This window comes from Coturnix japonica, chromosome 3 (genome assembly GCF_001577835.2).
Source record: "Coturnix japonica isolate 7356 chromosome 3, Coturnix japonica 2.1, whole genome shotgun sequence".
NCBI classification, from domain to species: Eukaryota; Metazoa; Chordata; class Aves; order Galliformes; family Phasianidae; genus Coturnix; species Coturnix japonica.
Window position 1 is genome coordinate 96,010,859 of NC_029518.1, and position 17,031 is coordinate 96,027,889.

The window sequence follows — 17,031 nt, forward strand, 5'->3', positions numbered from 1 at the left end:
CAGAATGCCTCGCGAGAACTGAGCGGATTATGGGTGGCGGGGGCACTACCCCGGGGTATGCTGGGAGCTGTAGTTCGCAATGCACGCTGGGACTTGGAGGCTGAGGAAGCAAGCAGCTCCCTACCACAGAATTCCCCTTCCGGGACACTCGGCGCACATTGATGACGTATGCGTGCCTATCGGTGCGCATGCGCACTGGCTCTTTGCGGCCTACTGTAGCCAGGAGCGAGGAACCGGACCTGTGTGGAGCTCGGGTCGGGGTAGGCCGCGACTGCCGCTATGGTGTTCTACTTCACCTCCAGCGGTGAGTCCGCGCCGGGGATGGGTTGGTTCTGGGCCGTTTCTAGGCCGTTTCTGGGCCGGTTCAAGGCTGACTCTGGGCCGGTTCTAGGCCGGTTCTGGACCGGTTCTAGGCAGGTTCTGGGCCTGTTCTAAGCCGGTTCTGGGCTGGTTCTGGGCCAGTTCTAAGCCGGCTCTAAACCGGTTCTGGGCAGGTTCTAAGCCAGTTCTAGGCAGGTTCTAGGCTGGTTATGGGTTGGTTCTGGGCCAGTTATGTGCTGGTTCTGGGCCAGTTCTAAGCCCGTTCTAGGCCGTTTCTAGCCCTGTTCTAGTGCTGGTTCTAGGCTGGTTCTGGGCCGGTTCTAGGCCGGTTCTAGGCAGGTTCTGGGCCGGTTCTAAGCCGATTCTAGGCCTCTTGTGGGTCACTGTGGGAATGGACGGCAATAGGGCTCCTCGGCCTTCGCTGTGGTGTTCTCTATGGAGGCCTCAGTCTGTGGTGTTTCCTCCTCACATCTGCCCTAAGTTTCTATTCTTAATGTGCTGAAATGTGTCTTTTTAAGCACTGAAAGGCTCCTTTATTTCGTGTGCCCCGGCTCCTTTCACAGCTATATCACCTCACTGTGTTCTCCATGCATTAGGCCCTGGAACAGGCTGCCCAGGGAGGTTGTGGATGCCCCGTCCTTGGAGGTGTTCAAGGCCAGGTTGGACGGGGCCCTGGGCAACCTGATCTAGTAAAGGTGTATGTTTGGTGGCCCTGCCAGGCAGGAGGGTTGGAACTACATGATCCTTGAGGTCCCTTCCAACCCGGGTCATTCTGTGATTCTGTGCTGATGGTGTAAACCATCCTCCTGTATTGAGTCTAATAGAAGATATCTTTTGTGTTTTAAAAGTCATAGAAGAGGACTCAGTGAGGAAGCCGCTGTGGTTTGTTTAAGCTGTGTTGCACTGTTACTGATGTATACACTGAGTTTAATTGCCTTCACAGCTCAGAAAGCCATCTGGACCAAAAGCAGCACGACCAGCAGCCTCAGGGAGGGGATCCTGCTCCTCTATTCTGTTCTATGGGACCTCACCTTGAGTGCTGCATCCAGATGTGGGGTCATCAGTACAGGAGAGACATGGAGCTGTTGGACTGAGTTCAGGGGAGGGCCACAGAGATGATCCCAGGGATGGAACAGCTCTCCTATGAGGACAGGCTGAGAGAGCTGGGGCTGTGCAGCCTGGAGAAGAGAAGGCTGTGAGGTGACCTGATAGTGCCCTGTCAGTATCTAAAGTGGAGCTGTAAGAAGGAAGGGGACAGAGTGAAGACACCCATGGTTGGGTTGGGCAGGGCTCTGAGCACCCTACTGAGCTATAGGTGGCCCATTTGATTGCAGAAGGGTCGGATGAGATATCCTTGAAAGGCTGCTTCCAATTCAATTGATTCTATGTTTCTAAATGATATGAGCTGGAAGCATTGTCTTGCTAAGGTGAAGGTAGTACTCTTGGGATCCATGATCATGAAATCACTTGATATCTGAGCATTGAATGTTATGTTTCTGTGCAGTGTCTGTGTTCATAATGTTGAAGTAGGGACGTGTTTCACCTTATTGGTGAAAGCCAAAGTTCAGTGTCTCATTGATGGCTGCCTCCATCATCTGCTCAGAAAGCAGAATAGTTAAAGCTGTGACAATGGTAGATAAGTTTTTTTCCCACTGAGGAACTGGGATTTCCCTGCTGCTATATACGATGGCAGAGCATCATAAGCAGGTTGCAGCAGGACTTCCTCTTACTGCAGCCTCTCTCTGTTGTGCTGGCTGTTAGTTCAGCTTTGCCAGACCTGGAAATGCCTTTCTTGCATTATGGAATGAGCCTTGAAGAGGAGAACAGAACATCATTGCTCCAAGTGCCCTGAGGGGATGCAGACAGGACAAATGAGTCTCTGTCTGGTGTTTGGATAGCTTAGGGCTTTCAGTTATCTTGCAGATCTTAATTCAGCTCCCCGAGGGAGGTGAGCATTGTGCTACTGCTTTGGGGAAGCGAGTTTGTTTCGCTTGACCACACAGAGTTAACACCAGACTGTAAACACAGCATTGGCATTCCTGGCTCAGGGCCTTGTGTGCTTAATTGGACAGATTGTATCTGTGTAATTGAATAATCCAAACCACATGGGTGCTGAGGGTGTTTTGCCCAAGAGCTGTTCTTTGCTGGATAATCTTCAGTGGAAACTGCTGGAAAGAGAGTCCCCAAAGATCTCTGAAGCATTTGGGATGAGGTCTGGAGGAGCCACAAAACAATCCCCCAGCCCCAAGGAAAACAGTTCTCAGTGTAATTTCTGTGGCCAAGGCCAATGCGTGGCTCATTCCTTGCACTGTTTGTCCTAAGCCCTTTTGATTTATTTTCCTCTTTCTCTTCCTCAGTTGTCCCGACCGTTTACACCATTTACATGGGAAAAGACAAGTATGAAAGTAAGTATGCTGAAAGTAAGTATGCTGATGGATGAGGCAGCAGGCTCAGGCCTGTGTGTGCCCAAGGTTCTTATGAAAGGATGTCTCTTCATTTGTTAATTTGATGTACTTGAAACCCTGCAAATCGTTCTGAGTTACCCCCCCCTGACATCCACTGTGCTGCTTTTAGCTTGGATGGATAAACTTTAGACACAATAACTGGCTTCAGAACAACTGAATACCAAACTAGCTGAAAAAATGAGCCAAGACAGCATTTTCAGATCGTATCTGATGGCTTCCTTCAAGTCAGCTTCCTGCTCCTCTGCTCCCCTCTGTAGTATTCCTCACCCCACTGAACACCGGTAGCCCAGAGGCTCCCTGAGCCTGTCCTTCCCCTCAAGGTGAAGGTTCTGCTTCAGCTCCATCTCCTGTTTCCACATCAAGAGGCAGCGTGAAGCCACAGTGCTCACCATTCAAAGTGTGTGGCTGTGTCTTTCCCTGAAAGTCTCCTTTTTAGATTGAGATTTGGAGAGAAACATTTTCACATAAAACTGTCCACATGTGACATAAGGAGAAGAAGGGATGGAAGTCGGGGATCCTCAGTCTCACATCTCACAGACACTGTGTGTTCTCAGCATACTGGTTCCTGGCATAGCTACATGCAGCTGGGTGTAGCACTAAACCCTCTCTGCTTCTACTTGATCCCTGTGCTCTGGCTGATCAATAGAGATTGATTTCTGCTCTGGTCAGGTCTCTGCAGACATTGTGATTTATTAGTGATGAAGTCCTGTGTTTTGCTCATTGCTGTTTTTCTTCTTGCAGATGAAGATCTAATAAAATATGGCTGGCCTGAAGATATCTGGTAAGTCCCGGAGCTCTGTGCACACCTTCATATATCACACTGCCTCTCTTGGTGCTGCTGCAATTCAAATCCCAACCCTTGTGCTGCCACGGGCACTTGCAGAGTCCCTTTTCTCCCAAAGCACTGAGCAGTTTAAATGCATTCCCAAGGTGAAGATGGATTGAAGCTGCTTCGGGTGCAGATGCTGGGATGCTGTTTTGAATTCATTTTCCTACATCTCCCCTGCTTTGTCCATTGGAAGAACTTGACTCCTGGGGTGGGGTTTCTGGAAGTTTGGTGAATGCAGCCAGAGCTTCCCAAGCAATAGTGAATGCTGTGCCTATAGAATGCTATCTTGTTCCTTAGTGTTTGTTCCTCTACACATGCTTAATGTCTCCCCTATGCACACAGTTGATTTCTGCTGTCCTTTCCTGCATGGCAGCCATGGATTTTGGGTCTGTGAGCAAGAGACTCTTGACATTTTTATTCTCCTCTACTAAGAGCTGTGTCAGCTCTCAGCACACCCACAGGGCTGTGGTCAGGCTGGCGAGAGGAAGAACTCCGTCGCACGTAGGTTGGTTTTGGCTCACAAGATCTCATTAGAAAAGAAAAACAAGATCAGGGGAGTTCCCAGTCCTGGCAGCAGCAGTGGGTGGCATCTCTGCTGGCTGATTCAGACCCCTGCTTGTGCCTACTCCCCGTACTGACAGCATGGTAGCCAACAAGCTCTGCAGATGATATGTTGTCAGCAGCAAACTAAGTGGCATGGGAATATATTTCTAGCAGAAAAAGGTTTTGCTTTGGTTGGGTAACACGTTGGTGGAGCAGCATCACGTGATGTGTAGTCAGGAGAGACATGGATCTGTTGGAGCGTGTTCAAAAGGGGGAACGTTGTTATTTAGACTTTTGTCTGTGGAGAAGCTGCTCTTCCAATATTTAGGAAGAAATCTTTGACTGCAATCTCTTACCTCCTGCTAAACATCTGGGTTTCTTTTATTCTGTAGGTTTCATGTGGATAAGCTCTCTTCTGCACACGTGTATCTTCGGTTGCACAAGGTAAATGTGATGTGTCTTTAAAAAGCCCTAAATGGCATTCACCTGTGTAGAACTATGCTGTCCCATCTTGCATTAGGCCCTGTGGGTTGAGACTGGCTGTACTCACATGAACACTGAGGCTGAAGGGTGCAGAGGAGGCTGAATTACAGCTTCCATCACCAAATAACTGGTGGAAGGAGAAGGAAGCTTCACATGACCCAACAGAACAAATGGTTTCTGACCTAACACCAAGAGTGTGTCTCAGAGATAAAACCAGAGTGCACATCACTTGTTTCCCTCCTTAAAAATACTGTGAAAGATGCAATAAAATGTCAAGAGGAGAAGGTGCTGGGAATGTTTTGTGGAGCATCGTGTCCTGCTCCTGGCTGTGGTGTGCTCTTTTGTGTGCTCCTCAGTCCCTGCAGCCCCTTCTCACTTGCATGGCTGACGCTATATGCTCTGTCACAGGGGCAGACGGTGGATGACATTCCTAAAGAAGTTCTGATAGACTGTGCCCACCTGGTGAAGGCGAACAGCATCCAAGGTGGGTCTACTTCCCATTGGGGCTGGGTGTAAGGTGTTTGTGGTGGGTGTTTCTGCTCCACACAAGAGTGTGTGTGAACAAACATCTGTGAAAGCTGCTGCTCTGTTCTCTGTTAAGTCAATGCCTGCTGGTCTTATGGGAAGCAGATGTCACTTACAGCTGCCGAAGCTGCTTGTTAGGCTTTCAGAAGGAGGAGTTTTAAATCTCTGCAATTCCTGTTTGTGCCTCCACGCTGCTGCCTGAGCCAGAGAGTCCTTGCAGGCTCTTCCCTCACACCACCTTGGGGCCCCCTTCCATAGCAGTCGCTCTTCTGGCAAAGACAGCCTCCATCTGGAGTTGGTTAGCACTGCTTGCAGCGCTCGTGTTACTGCAGAAATTGATGTTGTGGTGGTTTTTGTTTCACTGTAACACTGGAAGGGCTTCTCCTTTTTCTTCTTTTTTGCCTCGTTAGTAATGTCGGTGACAACAATCACTGTCGGAGTTTGCATTCGCACAGAAGTCTTTCAGCAGGGAGAGAATAGAAATGTTTCCTTCCTTTCTCCTCTGCTCCCTAGGTTGCAAGATGAACAATGTCAACGTGGTGTACACGCCATGGACCAACCTGAAGAAGACTGCTGACATGGATGTGGGGCAGATTGGGTTTCACAGGCAGAAGGATGTAAGTGTTTGCTGCAAGCCAGCAAGAGTGACCCAGTGACAGACTGTCATACTTCCAGTTAGCAGTGGGTTGGGTTGTCTTCTGTATTTGCCCTGAAGGAAGAAAATCATCTAATTCCTGAGGCTTGAGAGAGATCCCTGGGACATATTTAAACTTACCATCAGCTGGGAATGCATGCTCTTTGTTAGCCTGTGGCAGAGTGTAGCCTGTATGGGATGTTTGCAAAGAGCAATGCAGTGTAGCTTATTGGTCTCTGCTAAACCCAAATGCTATCACATGTCTGTTCTATTGTCTTGAATGTATCTGCACTGCAATCATCTCTGTATGAGCAGTCAGTTTGGATCAGCTCATGAACACCAATGTGATCAGATGGCTGGAAGGGCTCACATGAGCTTGCTGTGCAGTGAAGGGCATCCCTGAGATCCCCATTGCAGTGATGGCTGTGCTGTCTCTGCTTTGGGCAGTGTCTCACCACAATGCTACCTCTGAATTTGTTAAACCTGTTATAAGACAGAGTTGCTTGGCTTTGTTGTGGGGTCAGTCCAGCGCACTGAGCAGTTCCCAGGCCTGAGCTGTGTCCCCTAGTGATGTTAAACATAAACTGTGTATATATAGCTTGGCTGCTGGGATAGAAAGCTCTCTAGAGGTGCAGTTGTTTGACTCAAACAGGTCCATACCGGGGCAGGAAATGCAGAAAACACTGAAAACTACAGAATTAGCAGCATGTGAGTTTCCCTTCCCCAAATGGTCAATGGAGACCTGCTGCCACCTCCTCAGGAATCAGCAGAGACCAGTTTTTATCTCTTGGCTTCTTTGTAAAGGCATATGCCAAGAAAACAAATTAGACACGCTTGTGTACTCAGCAATGCTTGTGCTTGTTAGTTGTGGGCCTTCATTTGCTGTTACACAACACATTGAATAGGACAAGGTGGCTGTGATTTCCCTTTGCATCTGTTTTTATGGGATTCAGCCACGTGTAAAGTCGAAATAGGGCATTTTCTTTCCATACACAAAGTGCCAGAGTAAAAGTATTCTTTTTATAAGGATCATAGTTCCTTCCCCCCCAAGGTGAAAATGCTGACGGTGGAGAAGAAGGTGAATGAGATACTGAACCGATTAGAGAAGACAAAAGTGGAGCGTTTCCCAGACCTGGCTGCTGAGAAGGAAGCCCGTGACAGAGAAGAGAGGAATGAGAAGAAAGCCCAAATCCAGGAGATGAAGCGGAAGGAAAAGGAAGAGATGAAGAAGAAGAAAGAGCTGGAAGAACTTAGGTAAGTCATAAATTGCAGTGCCAATGTTGAGTTTCTGTGGTTTTCATCAGCGCAAGGGGAGAGTCATGGGTCAGCAGTTTCTGTGTAATGATTGGCCCAGCATTACTCAGTGTTCAGCTGACCTGCTCTAGCATAGATGTCTGCATGGCCCAGCGATTCCCTTTGTCTTTACAATATAAATGCATTTTCCCCCTTTTTTTTCCTAAAATAAACCTGGATGTTAAACCACTGTGAAAAGAAAGGACGGTGTCTTTTGAAATCTGTCCTTGGGAGAAATTGGGTGAGCCACTTGTCTCTGTGGGATGAGTGCAATCTATTGGGTTCCAGCTTTCAGCTTTGTGTAAGTCTTGGGAAGCACTGAGCCACAGGCTGAGTTCTTTTTCTTCCTGTTGCATCACCGTTGTTAATGAAACGTGTGATTCCTCAGTTTTCCTCTGTAAGCAATTGCATGCTCCTTTGAACACAGAACGAATGGTGCTTTATAATGTCATATTGACCTTTCTGTCATCCAGCTACCAAACTTTCAGCGGCATGGGGGAGCTCATTCCTCCCTCCTGCCTGTCCTGTACAGACCTGGATGTGCCAACTGACCAAAGGCTTGCTTTGAAGTACAACATACTTTATTGTAGTAAGCTGTATTTATATGGGAATGATTGTGAGACTGGAATTTGAAAAACTCAAGGACTCAATACGTGTAAAGATCCTAATAAGGGGCACATCTGTGCTGTTAAAGAAGGGCTCTGCCTTCCTGATGAGCCTTGCTCCAGAGCTGCCTCTTCAACCCCCAGAATGAAGGATTTTCTGCCTTGTGGTGCTATGTATCTAGTAGCTTCTGAACAAAGCTGTAGAGGCTGTGGAGATGAGTCTGCATAGCACCCGTGCTTTCTTCTGTTGTTTTAAATAGCTAAAGAGAGTAAGATAACCAATAAGATCTTAGAATCATACAAGGGCTTGGGTTGAAAAGGACCACAATGACCATATAGTTTCAACCCCCATGCTATGTGCAGGGTCACCAACCAGCAGACCAGGCTGCCCAGAGCCACATCCAGCCTGGCCTTGAATGCCTGCAGGGATGGGGCATCCACAGCCTCCTTGGGATAACCCTGAGTTCAGAAAGGAATTATTGGGTTGTTTTTTTTTTTGGTACTTGATCCTACTTCATCAAAGTGCCTGTCTGTGTTGGTGGCTTTTGAAAACATATTGTGTAAGATGATATCATTTCCCTTTCAGGAGCTACTCATCATTAATGAAGGCTGAGAACATGTCCTCCAATCAGGTGAGAGCTGAGCGATGACCACAGAAACCTTTCAGAGACAGCTGAAATTCAATGCAGGATTGTGACGGTCCAGCTGCGCATTGCGGTCTGGTTTTAGTGACTCCCACATGACAGTGCACATCTCATTTGCCCCTTCTCATTGAAGGGCACTGCCACTCTCCTTGGCTTTCAGAGAAGGCCCTAATGCTTGTATGTCTCCCAGGTGGAGCCTGGTGATGTGTACAGAGCCCTCCCAGTCCCCTTCCACCTGAACGAAGGAGCAGGGAGAGCTTTAAGTGGGGCTCCAGGCTTGTCTGTCCTTGCCTGGGACAAATGCATATAACAAACAAACTGTAGATACAAGGATGACAGTTCAGGAAGGGATGAGTATAGGTTCTGAGGAGCAGAGAGGAAGCTTAAAGTGATGTGCTTATAGAGAAGTGCCACAACTGGGAGGAGCACAGGAGGGAAATGAGGTAGATCACGGGATGGCTTGGGGCTGAAGTCGAGCAGAGGTCCTGATGTGCACTGAGCATGTCTGTGCTTTGCCTGAGGTCTGGCTTTTGTGCAGCTTCCCCTTTGTGAGGTCCTGGGCAAGGAGGTCTTGCAGCTTATCTCAGTGACCTTCAGTTGAAAATGTGCCTTTTGTAAACTGTTAAAGGAGTTTGTGGTTTTCATGAGCTCTTCATTTTCCTCCTGGCCAGCATGCACGTCCCCCCTGAGAATTAAGTGTTGAAATGTGAGTGCCTCCTGACGCTCTGTTAGGGAGAGGAGCAGTGGAAATGGAGAACCAAGGGGTCTCCTCCTCTCAGCTTCTGAGCCCTGCTTGGTGCCAGCCTGCTTTCCTTCTACTGGGTCATGAAGTGGGACTGCCCACAAGGCTGCTTATGAGAGCTCCATCTCTGATTCCTCCCAAACCGCAGCAGATGGGCTGCAGCTTCAGGGACAGCAAAGAGCAGCGGGTATTTCACAATGCAGAGCTTCTCTTGGTGCTCTTCCCATTCCAGAGCTGCTCTTGGGTGTTTGTACTGGGATGGGAGGAAGCCAGAATAAATGGCAACAGTGAAATCCTGCTGAATACACCACTTCACCATTTTCCGCTTTGCTATGGTCCTGATTGTCTCTTTCTTCCCACAGGATGGCAACGATTCTGATGACTTTATGTAAATCAAGTCACTCTCCTTTCTCAATCCGAGGTGGTTTGGGATGTCTTAAATGTCACCATCGCTAAGAATGCCAAAAAATCAAACCAAATAAGTGAACTCTGACTCCATTTCTTCAGAAGCTGATAGATTCTCCTGGTGTCCCGACCAACCCTGAGCCATGGGCAACTTCTGGATGGAGAAGATCTCTATGTCTGCACGTACATCTCTTTTTATCAGGGACGTAGGTGTAAGGAAGCAAAATTAAGTTTCAGTCCTACAAAGATGATGCTATTTATTCTAGGAAAGGAGTTGCTGTAGCTTTTAATTGGATGAGATTGAAAGAAATTGTGCTGTCTCACTGCTGTCCTGGCAGCCTCGTGCTTCTGAAAGAGATGCCATTAATTTGGCATCACTGATGAGCCCCAAAGCCACATTGCTGACTGCACAGCTCTTCTCTCTGTGATGGTGAAAGGCAGCATAGCCAGAATTCCCCCAGGGCTGGGGGTTTCCCTCTTTGACAAGCACACAGCTGCTCTGCAGACCCACCTGGCAGTAAGTGTGGCCGTTGGTTGCTGCTTTTTAACCACAGAGCTGCAGCTGGTCGAGGCTCCCAGCTGAGCTGATGGTGTAACCTACAAGAGCGTGTCATCGTGGGCTGTGATACGTGCCTTCAGCACAGGATGAGAACGGCCTCACGGTGTCATTCTTTTGAATTACACTTTATTTCTGGGCTGTTTTCTTGGAAACCTCTGCAGAGAGAAGCTAACAAAGAAGGGTTTTACTCAGCCTGTCCTGTTCAGAGCTCTCTGTAAGGTTTTGTGAATAAGCCTGTCCGAACCTATCGCGATAAATGTTGCAGCACCTGTATATATGTTATGATTAAATTCATACCAGGCTGCTAAAACGTGCTGGTGGATGAGGGAAATGGGAGAGTGGAACTGTGTGTGTGAGGGGGTGAATTTGCTTGGGGGTCCCTAGTGGGGGCCCTGTGTGCAGCTTTTCCCCCAGAGCTGAGCCCTGCTGGTTGTTTTGCCCCCTTCGGAGCTGCTGCCTGACTTTCCCAGGCTCTGCTTAAGGGATGTTTTCTGTCCCTCCCAGCTCTGTTTATCTTTCCTTTCGTTCCACACCAGGGTGAGAAGAAAAGCTGCTGGCAGACAGAGCTCAGCTCCTCCTGGGCTGAGTTGCAGCCCCCGCTCCATCCCGCATCCCGTCCCGTGGCGGCTGTAGGAGGCGGATGTCTCCTCCCAAACAGCTCCAAACTTTGGAAGAGTGCCTGAGCTGTGTGTTACAGGACTGTGAGAAGGTTGGTGGGGTCCCAGGGCATGGTTTTGGGATGTGCCTTTGGGTGCCTTTCAGCCTGGGTAGGGCAGGAGCATCCTCCAGCAGTGTGTCTCTCCAGGACATGTCCACAGGGCTGGGTTTGATGGGAAGAGCAGAAGGGAAGAGCCCTTGGACCCACACAGAGAGGAGTTTATTGTTACTGTAACTGAAATGTTAACCAGAGAATTACACTTAATCCAAATGGATTTAATACAAGGAGAAAAAAAAACCAACAAAAAAAAACCCACACCCTTGCTACAAGTTCCAGTGAATAACCGAGCTGGGCAGAATGCAAGGAGCCCAGAGGGTGGGGGGAACGTGGGTGTTTGTCCCCCACCCTTCCCTGAGCAGCTGCCCTGCTGCTGCCATCAATGGGGTCATTCACAGGATGGGGGTGTTGGCCAGGGCTCACCAGCGGTGCTGCAGCTGCTGACTGTTGTGCTTGGCACCAGTGCCTGCTGACGGCTCCGGTGTCCTTGGGAGCTTAGGGTTGGGCAGCGTCCCCGTGGGCATCACCAGCCATGGGCTGTGTGTCACCGTCATCTGTGTCAGGATGATATCCAGATGGGGAAACTGAGGCACGGAGGTGGTAGGGGCTGTGGCTCTTTGTTATCCATGCCTGGGATGCTCAGGTGGGAAGAAGAGATTCTGGGTTGCCTGCATTAAGCAGCAGCGTCATAGCTCTGTAGCTCTGCAGCTGTTAATTCTGAGATGAAAACAGGAAGCCGCCCTGCCAACAGCAATAAACGGCCCCATGGGCTGGGACCTGCGCCCCAGGCAGGGCTGGTGGGGATGGTATGGGGCTCCCTGAGATGTGGGCTATAGAGGATGGCAGGGGTGGAGATGGAATGGGAACAGTAATGGTAATGGTCACAGGATGGAGATGGGGATGAGATCAGGACTGAGGATGAAACAGGATAGGAAATGGGATGAGGTGGGAATGATGATGGAGCTGGGAATGCAGTGAAGGTAGAACTAGGATGAGATGGGATGAGGAGGGGGGAGGGGTGAGGGATGAGGATGGGAATGGGATGAAGGTTGGGATGGGAACAGGGACAGAGATGGGATGAAATGGAACAGGGATGAGGATAGAATAGGAACTGGAGTGGGAACAAGGACAGGGAGAGCTGTGGCCTGAACAAGCCCCTGGAAAACAAAGTCAGAGCTGCTGTTGGCAAAGACCTGTTTCACCCAGGAGCAGGCAGTGAAGCAGAGCTTGTGTGTGCAGGTGTGTGCAGGCTGGAGGGGGTACTGCAGCCCCACAGTGAGGCTGGGGAGAGCCCAAGGTGGGGCTGGGAGTGAGGCTGGATGTTTTCCTCAGCTCTGTGTTGCTCTTGGCATCAAGGCACCAGCTCGGGTACCTGGGGCCTCCAGCTGCCCCCTCCCTGCCCTCCACCAGGGAAAAACAACCCACGCCCTGCTCACCAGCCTGGGACATGGGGACAGCTTCCAGGGGCCCATCTCACCTCACCATCTGTACCATGTCAATGCTCACAGGTTAGATCTGGGCTCCTCCCCTGCCCCCCCTACACCCCCCTTCATCCCAATTTTTCCAAGGCAGGAACCACTTGTCCCCATACAGATTTATTGTGCTGGGATTACATTTCTGGTGCAGCCAGGGGAGGAGGGGTCAAGGTGGCTGGAAATAGAGCACAAGCCAGCTGTGCCCCAGCCCGTACGGGTCCTCGTCCTGCGGGGACCCAACGTCCCAGGAGTCTGCAGCCCACTCAAGAACCAGGGACCAGCCCCGTGCACCCCAAAAAGCATCATGCTGGGGGATCTGGACCCCCTTAGGGTCCTTCCTGCCCTGTCCCCAGGGTCTGGCAGCAGCAGCAGGGGATATTCTCAGAGCTGGGAGGGGTTCCTCCATCCCATGGCCCCAAGGCTGCATCATGGGCCAGGAGGACCAGGGGGGCCTGGGGGGCCTGGGGGTCCCCTTAAGCCGGGGTCTCCTTTGGGACCTGTGGGGCCAATCTGTCCCACAGCCCCGGGGTTCCCAGGAAGCCCCAGTTTTCCTTGAGGACCAGGGGGTCCTGTTGGTCCTGGCCTCCCCTCTGGCCCTGGGGGACCCATATCTCCCTTGGGTCCCATCTGTCCCTTGGAGCCAGACTGCCCAAAGCTGCCTTTAGAGCCCTTGAGGCCAGGAAAACCCTTTGTGCCCAGGGGTCCCCTTTCCCCTTGGGGACCAGGGAGACCAGGGGGTCCGGGGGAGCCAGGTGGACCTGGTGAGCCCAGGCTGCCCATGTCACCCTTCTCTCCTTTGCTTCCTGCGGGACCCTTGATGCCAACATCACCCTTGAGGCCGCGGGGACCCGGGAGGCCTGGCACACCTGCAGGAGGAAAAGGGAGGGGTGAGTGTGATGCATCAGGTGTGGAGGGCTGAATTTGGTGCTCTTGGCACTGCAGGATGCCCTGAGCAGGATTGGGAGCAGTGGGTCCCTGCCACCATATTTGGGGATGCGGGTTGATGAATGTCCCCAGGCTACCAAAGTCCCCATGGAAAGTTTCAGGTGTCCTTGTCCTGAGGTGTCCATACCCAGGACTAGCTGTGGGGTTACCTGCTTTAAAGGGAAAGCTGAAGAGTGCAGAAACATAGAAACTTGGGGACATGGTTCGGTTAACAGGCATGATGGGGATGGGTTGGAGATGGACTTGGGGTTCTTTAGGGGTCTTCTCTAGCTGGAATGATTACATGATTCTATGGGTGGGCACAGTGGAGGTGGGTTGACAGTTGGACTTGATGATCCTGGAAGCGTTGTCCAACTTTCATGACTCTTATGATTCCAAAACCCAGCCTCCAAACCTGCCTTCCCCCATCAGGCACAGCCCCCAAAACCCAACAGACCCAACCCAAGCTAAGATGCTCCTCACCTCTTAAGATGGTGATGTTCTTCAGCATCTCCCCATGCCGGACATCCACCACCTTCATCTCTTCCATCACCATGGACAGGTTGCGGATGTCAAAGTCAAGCCGTGCACTGAGCAGGCCGAAGCGCTCCCGCAGGAGGTCCGTAGTGCCTTGGACCAGGCTGAGGGACTTGTTCAGGTAGTAGAGCTCCTCAGCATGGGCATGGAAACCCAAGGTGCAGGAGAGCCGCACGTCGTCCAGGTAGCGCAGCATGCTGTGCACGTGGCTGTCGGTGGCGTTGATGTTGGTGAAGATGGTGCCAATCTCAATCTCATGCGAAGCCATGCGACCTTCCAGCGTCTCAAAGCGCTCAGCCGTGCGGTTCTGGGCATACTTGGCGTGATAGCGCAGGTCGTTCATGTTCTCCTCATGGTCATCCAAGAAGGAGGAGATGTTGTCCAGCTGCAGCTGCAGCCCCATCACCTGCAGCACCAGGTCGTGCATGCCCTCAGCATTCTGGCCCACTTGCCTGGCTGCTGTGCCCACGCCAGCCTGGATGCTCCTGACCAGCTCACCCGTATCGGCAGAGGCAGCCTGCAGCCCCGCAAAGAGCCGCGTGTAGTTCTTCCACTCGGTGACCATCTTCTGCAGCGTTAACGTCTCCTCGTCCGTCTTCCTCTGGATGAGCTGGATCCAATCGGAGGTTTGCCCCAAGGTGAAGTTGAGCTGCTGCATGGCCGCCCTCACATCGAAGCGCTCCTGTTCCAGGCCCTTGAGCGAACCATCAAGCTGGGAGGTGATGGCCCTCCAGCCCCCTAACTGGGCCACCAGTTGCCCCATGCTCTCATTCAGCTGTCGGGTGGAGGAGGAGCAGTCGGCCACCTCGCTGCTGATCTCAGTGCTGCTGGATGAGAGCGTGTTGTGGGTGCGGGAGGTGCGGTCGAGGAGGACCTCCTGAACCAAGAGCATCTTCTGGATCTCCTCCAGCTCGCCTTGCAGCTTGCCAAGCTCTTGGCCCAGCTGCCCTGTCTCCAGGCAGAGGGAGCAGTTGCCTGAGCTCTTCTCATCTGAAGGGAGGACAGAGAGAGGTCCTGCACCTCAGTGCCAACCGTGGAACCCCATAGCTCACCCCACACCCCATCCCCATATCGCCAACCATGGGTACCACCCCAATACCCACCCTCTGCTTTCTCCCTGCACCACCAACCATGGGACCCACACCATAGCCCACACACCATCCCTACAGACCATGCAGCCCCATGGCTGGGGAGAAGCCGCGCAGACTCACCCAACTCTCGGAGATCCCCCTGGATGGACAAGATCTTCTCTTCATAGTACATCTGGGCCGAGCTGATATCTCCAGAGATGGAGTTGACTTTCTTGAACACTGTGGAGGGGTGGTGGGCAGTGAGGGGACAGCACAGCCATCACCATTCATACCCCACCCAAACATCCCCATAGATGGGGTCCCTTCAGTTTGCCACTTTGGGAACTTGGGATTTGGGGCTGCTTCAGTCCCTCTCCATGGAGCCCAACTATTCCCCATGAAAGGGAGGAGGGAAGGAGCTCTGCCTTGTGCTTACCCAGGGCAGCCAGCACGGTCACAGCCACAATGAGCAGCACGGAGAAGACGTAGAGGACTTTGACAGCTGTCTGCAGGGACAGGTTCTTCTGGCACTGGCTGCAGCCACCCCGTGCCCTGCCTGAGCAAGAGAGGGATAGATAAGGGTTGTACCACAGGATGGATTGGGGAGGGAAGGGGGATGGATCAGGGATAGATCAGAGGTGGATCAGGGATGGACTGGGGATGGATCAGGGATGGACAAGGGGATGCAATAAGGTCTTTGTCCCTGCCTACCCCATGGATGGGGCTGGCAGGGTGGCCTTGCTCCTTACCGTTTGGTCGGTAGCAGAAGGATGGCATTTCCTCCTCCTCTCCTCCCACCAGGTCCCCTGCTGAAAGGCAATACGAGGAGCAGGTCGGTGACACCACAGCCCCAGCAGGGCCAAAGGGAGAGCCTGACTGCAGTGACACCCTCCTGGATCAAAATCCCTTCCAAGGATTCACCAAACCCTTGCATGGGGCATGGAGCGGATCCAAGCCCCAAAAGGAAAGCGGTGGCTCCCCAAAAGGTGCTGCAGTCCAATGTCACCACAGCTGTCAACACGGCTCTGGAGATATCACCCAAGCCTGACGGCAGCTCTGAGCCTGCTTCATTACCAACAGTATCATTTCTGAGCTGCCCCAACCCTGTATTCTATTTGGAAAGCATAAAAGTAGATACAGGACCATCCTCCAGCCCGAACGGCTTTGCCACATCCCAATGGGCAGCTGAGCCATAACATGGGGGGCAGTGAGTCCAGGATCCCCCTTATCCCCCACCCCAAGCACCCTGCATGCAAGGCAAGCACCACAGATCCCCAGTGTCTTGCCGACACCCATCTGAGGACCGCACACAACCAGCCCCACAGCTCTGCAGCCTCCCCCCCTGCCCAAGTACCCCTGACCTGCCCCACAGCCAGCCCTCAGCACTGAGGTTGCTGCAGCAAGGATGCCTCGAGGGGCCGCGTCCCATGGCCGGAGTACTGCACAGCCAGCATCCCCTGCTTATAAACCCTGCCTCCCCCACGGAAACCCGGGGCGGTGGTGCTGGGGGGGCCTCCCTCTGCCCTCCGCGTCCTTCCTGCCTAATGTCCTATGTTTGCTTTTCTGCCCAGCGCTGGGCTGTAAGGAGGAGGTCTGCCCTGTCCCCACACCCCCCCCTACCACCATGGGTGACTTCAGAGTTGGGAAAACACCCCAGAGGGCTTTGGGTTCCCCTTGTCTCTTCCTATCTCCGCAGATAATAACAGGGACCCCCTAGTCGGGCACTGCTGTGCCACCAGCCCCACTCCTCACCCCACATCTCCCCATGGCTCCGACCCTCACTCACCTCTCATCGCCCCGAACAGCCTGGATGAGAGCAGGGATGCACTGGGGGGGTCCTCACCACCCCGATCCCCACAGCCGTCCCTTCACATCCCCTCCCGCTGTGCTGCTGAGCATGGCCGGGGAACCCCGCTGCCTTTCCTCGTCCTGATTAAAAGCCTTTAGGATCCTTCAGAAGCAACCCCGTTGGCTGGGGGGCACCCCAAGGGCCAGTCGCTCACCCATGGCCTCTGCGGGATGGGGTGCGGGGAGCGCAGCCGCTCTTGGCTGCCGTCCACCCAAGCGTGAGGCGCCGGGATGTGAGCTGTGAGCTGGAGAAGAAAGGCTGCTCCCGCGCCTGCCTCCTTCCCTCTGGCCCTAATGACTACCAAATGTCCCACATAACGCTGCTGTGCCGGCCAAGGGGAGGGATGGGGTGGGGAGGAGGTTGGGGAACACTAGGGAGGTGGATGGGGATGTGTTCAGGGGGCTTTGGGGTCT

The 17,031-nt window shown here is 52.3% G+C and overlaps 2 protein-coding genes across 6 annotated transcripts; one reads left to right on the plus strand and one right to left on the minus strand.

Moving 5' to 3' along the window:
• The first annotated feature begins 164 nt into the window (after positions 1-164).
• On the plus strand, positions 165-10,358 carry CCDC25 (coiled-coil domain containing 25). 2 transcript variants are annotated; one of them, XM_015859709.2, is made up of 9 exons: positions 165-304; positions 2,679-2,741; positions 3,528-3,567; positions 4,551-4,602; positions 5,050-5,125; positions 5,680-5,783; positions 6,852-7,054; positions 8,285-8,330; positions 9,447-10,358. In XM_015859709.2, exons 1-9 carry the CDS (start codon positions 280-282, stop codon positions 9,474-9,476), a joined length of 639 nt encoding a protein of 212 aa, XP_015715195.1. In that variant the 5' UTR covers positions 165-279; the 3' UTR covers positions 9,477-10,358. The 2 variants fall into 2 exon arrangements, with proteins under 2 accessions (XP_015715195.1, XP_015715196.1); XM_015859710.2 differs by having other exon boundaries at positions 168-304; positions 2,679-2,726.
• A 548-nt stretch (positions 10,359-10,906) lies between these two features.
• SCARA3 (scavenger receptor class A member 3) lies at positions 10,907-16,915 on the minus strand. Of its 4 annotated transcripts, none has more exons than XM_015859701.2 (6): positions 16,556-16,915; positions 15,519-15,575; positions 15,206-15,325; positions 14,911-15,009; positions 13,646-14,689; positions 10,907-13,104 (listed from the first exon to the last, which is right to left on the minus strand). In XM_015859701.2, the coding sequence occupies exons 1-6, from the start codon at positions 16,560-16,562 to the stop codon at positions 12,665-12,667; spliced, it is 1,767 nt and encodes a 588-aa protein (XP_015715187.1). In that variant the 5' UTR covers positions 16,563-16,915; the 3' UTR covers positions 10,907-12,664. The 4 variants fall into 4 exon arrangements, with proteins under 4 accessions (XP_015715187.1, XP_015715186.1, XP_015715189.1 ...); XM_015859700.2 differs by having other exon boundaries at positions 15,519-15,578; XM_015859703.2 differs by lacking the exon at positions 16,556-16,915 and adding an exon at positions 16,131-16,257.
• Between the last annotated feature and the right edge of the window lie 116 nt (positions 16,916-17,031).

What these genes read in the sequence shown, in the direction of transcription:
- CCDC25 (XM_015859709.2), top strand. Translation starts at nt 280, where the DNA reads ATGGTGTTCTACTTCACCTCCAGCG. An exon ending in GTTCTACTTCACCTCCAGCG is followed by an intron (nt 305 to 2,678) that starts GTGAGTCCGCGC and finishes TCTCTTCCTCAG; the next exon opens with TTGTCCCGACCGTTTACACC. An exon ending in TGTATCTTCGGTTGCACAAG is followed by an intron (nt 4,603 to 5,049) that starts GTAAATGTGATG and finishes GCTCTGTCACAG; the next exon opens with GGGCAGACGGTGGATGACAT.
- SCARA3 (XM_015859700.2), bottom strand. An exon ending in CTTCTGCTACCGACCAAACG is followed by an intron (nt 15,326 to 15,518) that starts GTAAGGAGCAAG and finishes TCTCTTGCTCAG; the next exon opens with GCAGGGCACGGGGTGGCTGC. An exon ending in GAACATCACCATCTTAAGAG is followed by an intron (nt 13,105 to 13,645) that starts GTGAGGAGCATC and finishes TTCCTCCTGCAG; the next exon opens with GTGTGCCAGGCCTCCCGGGT.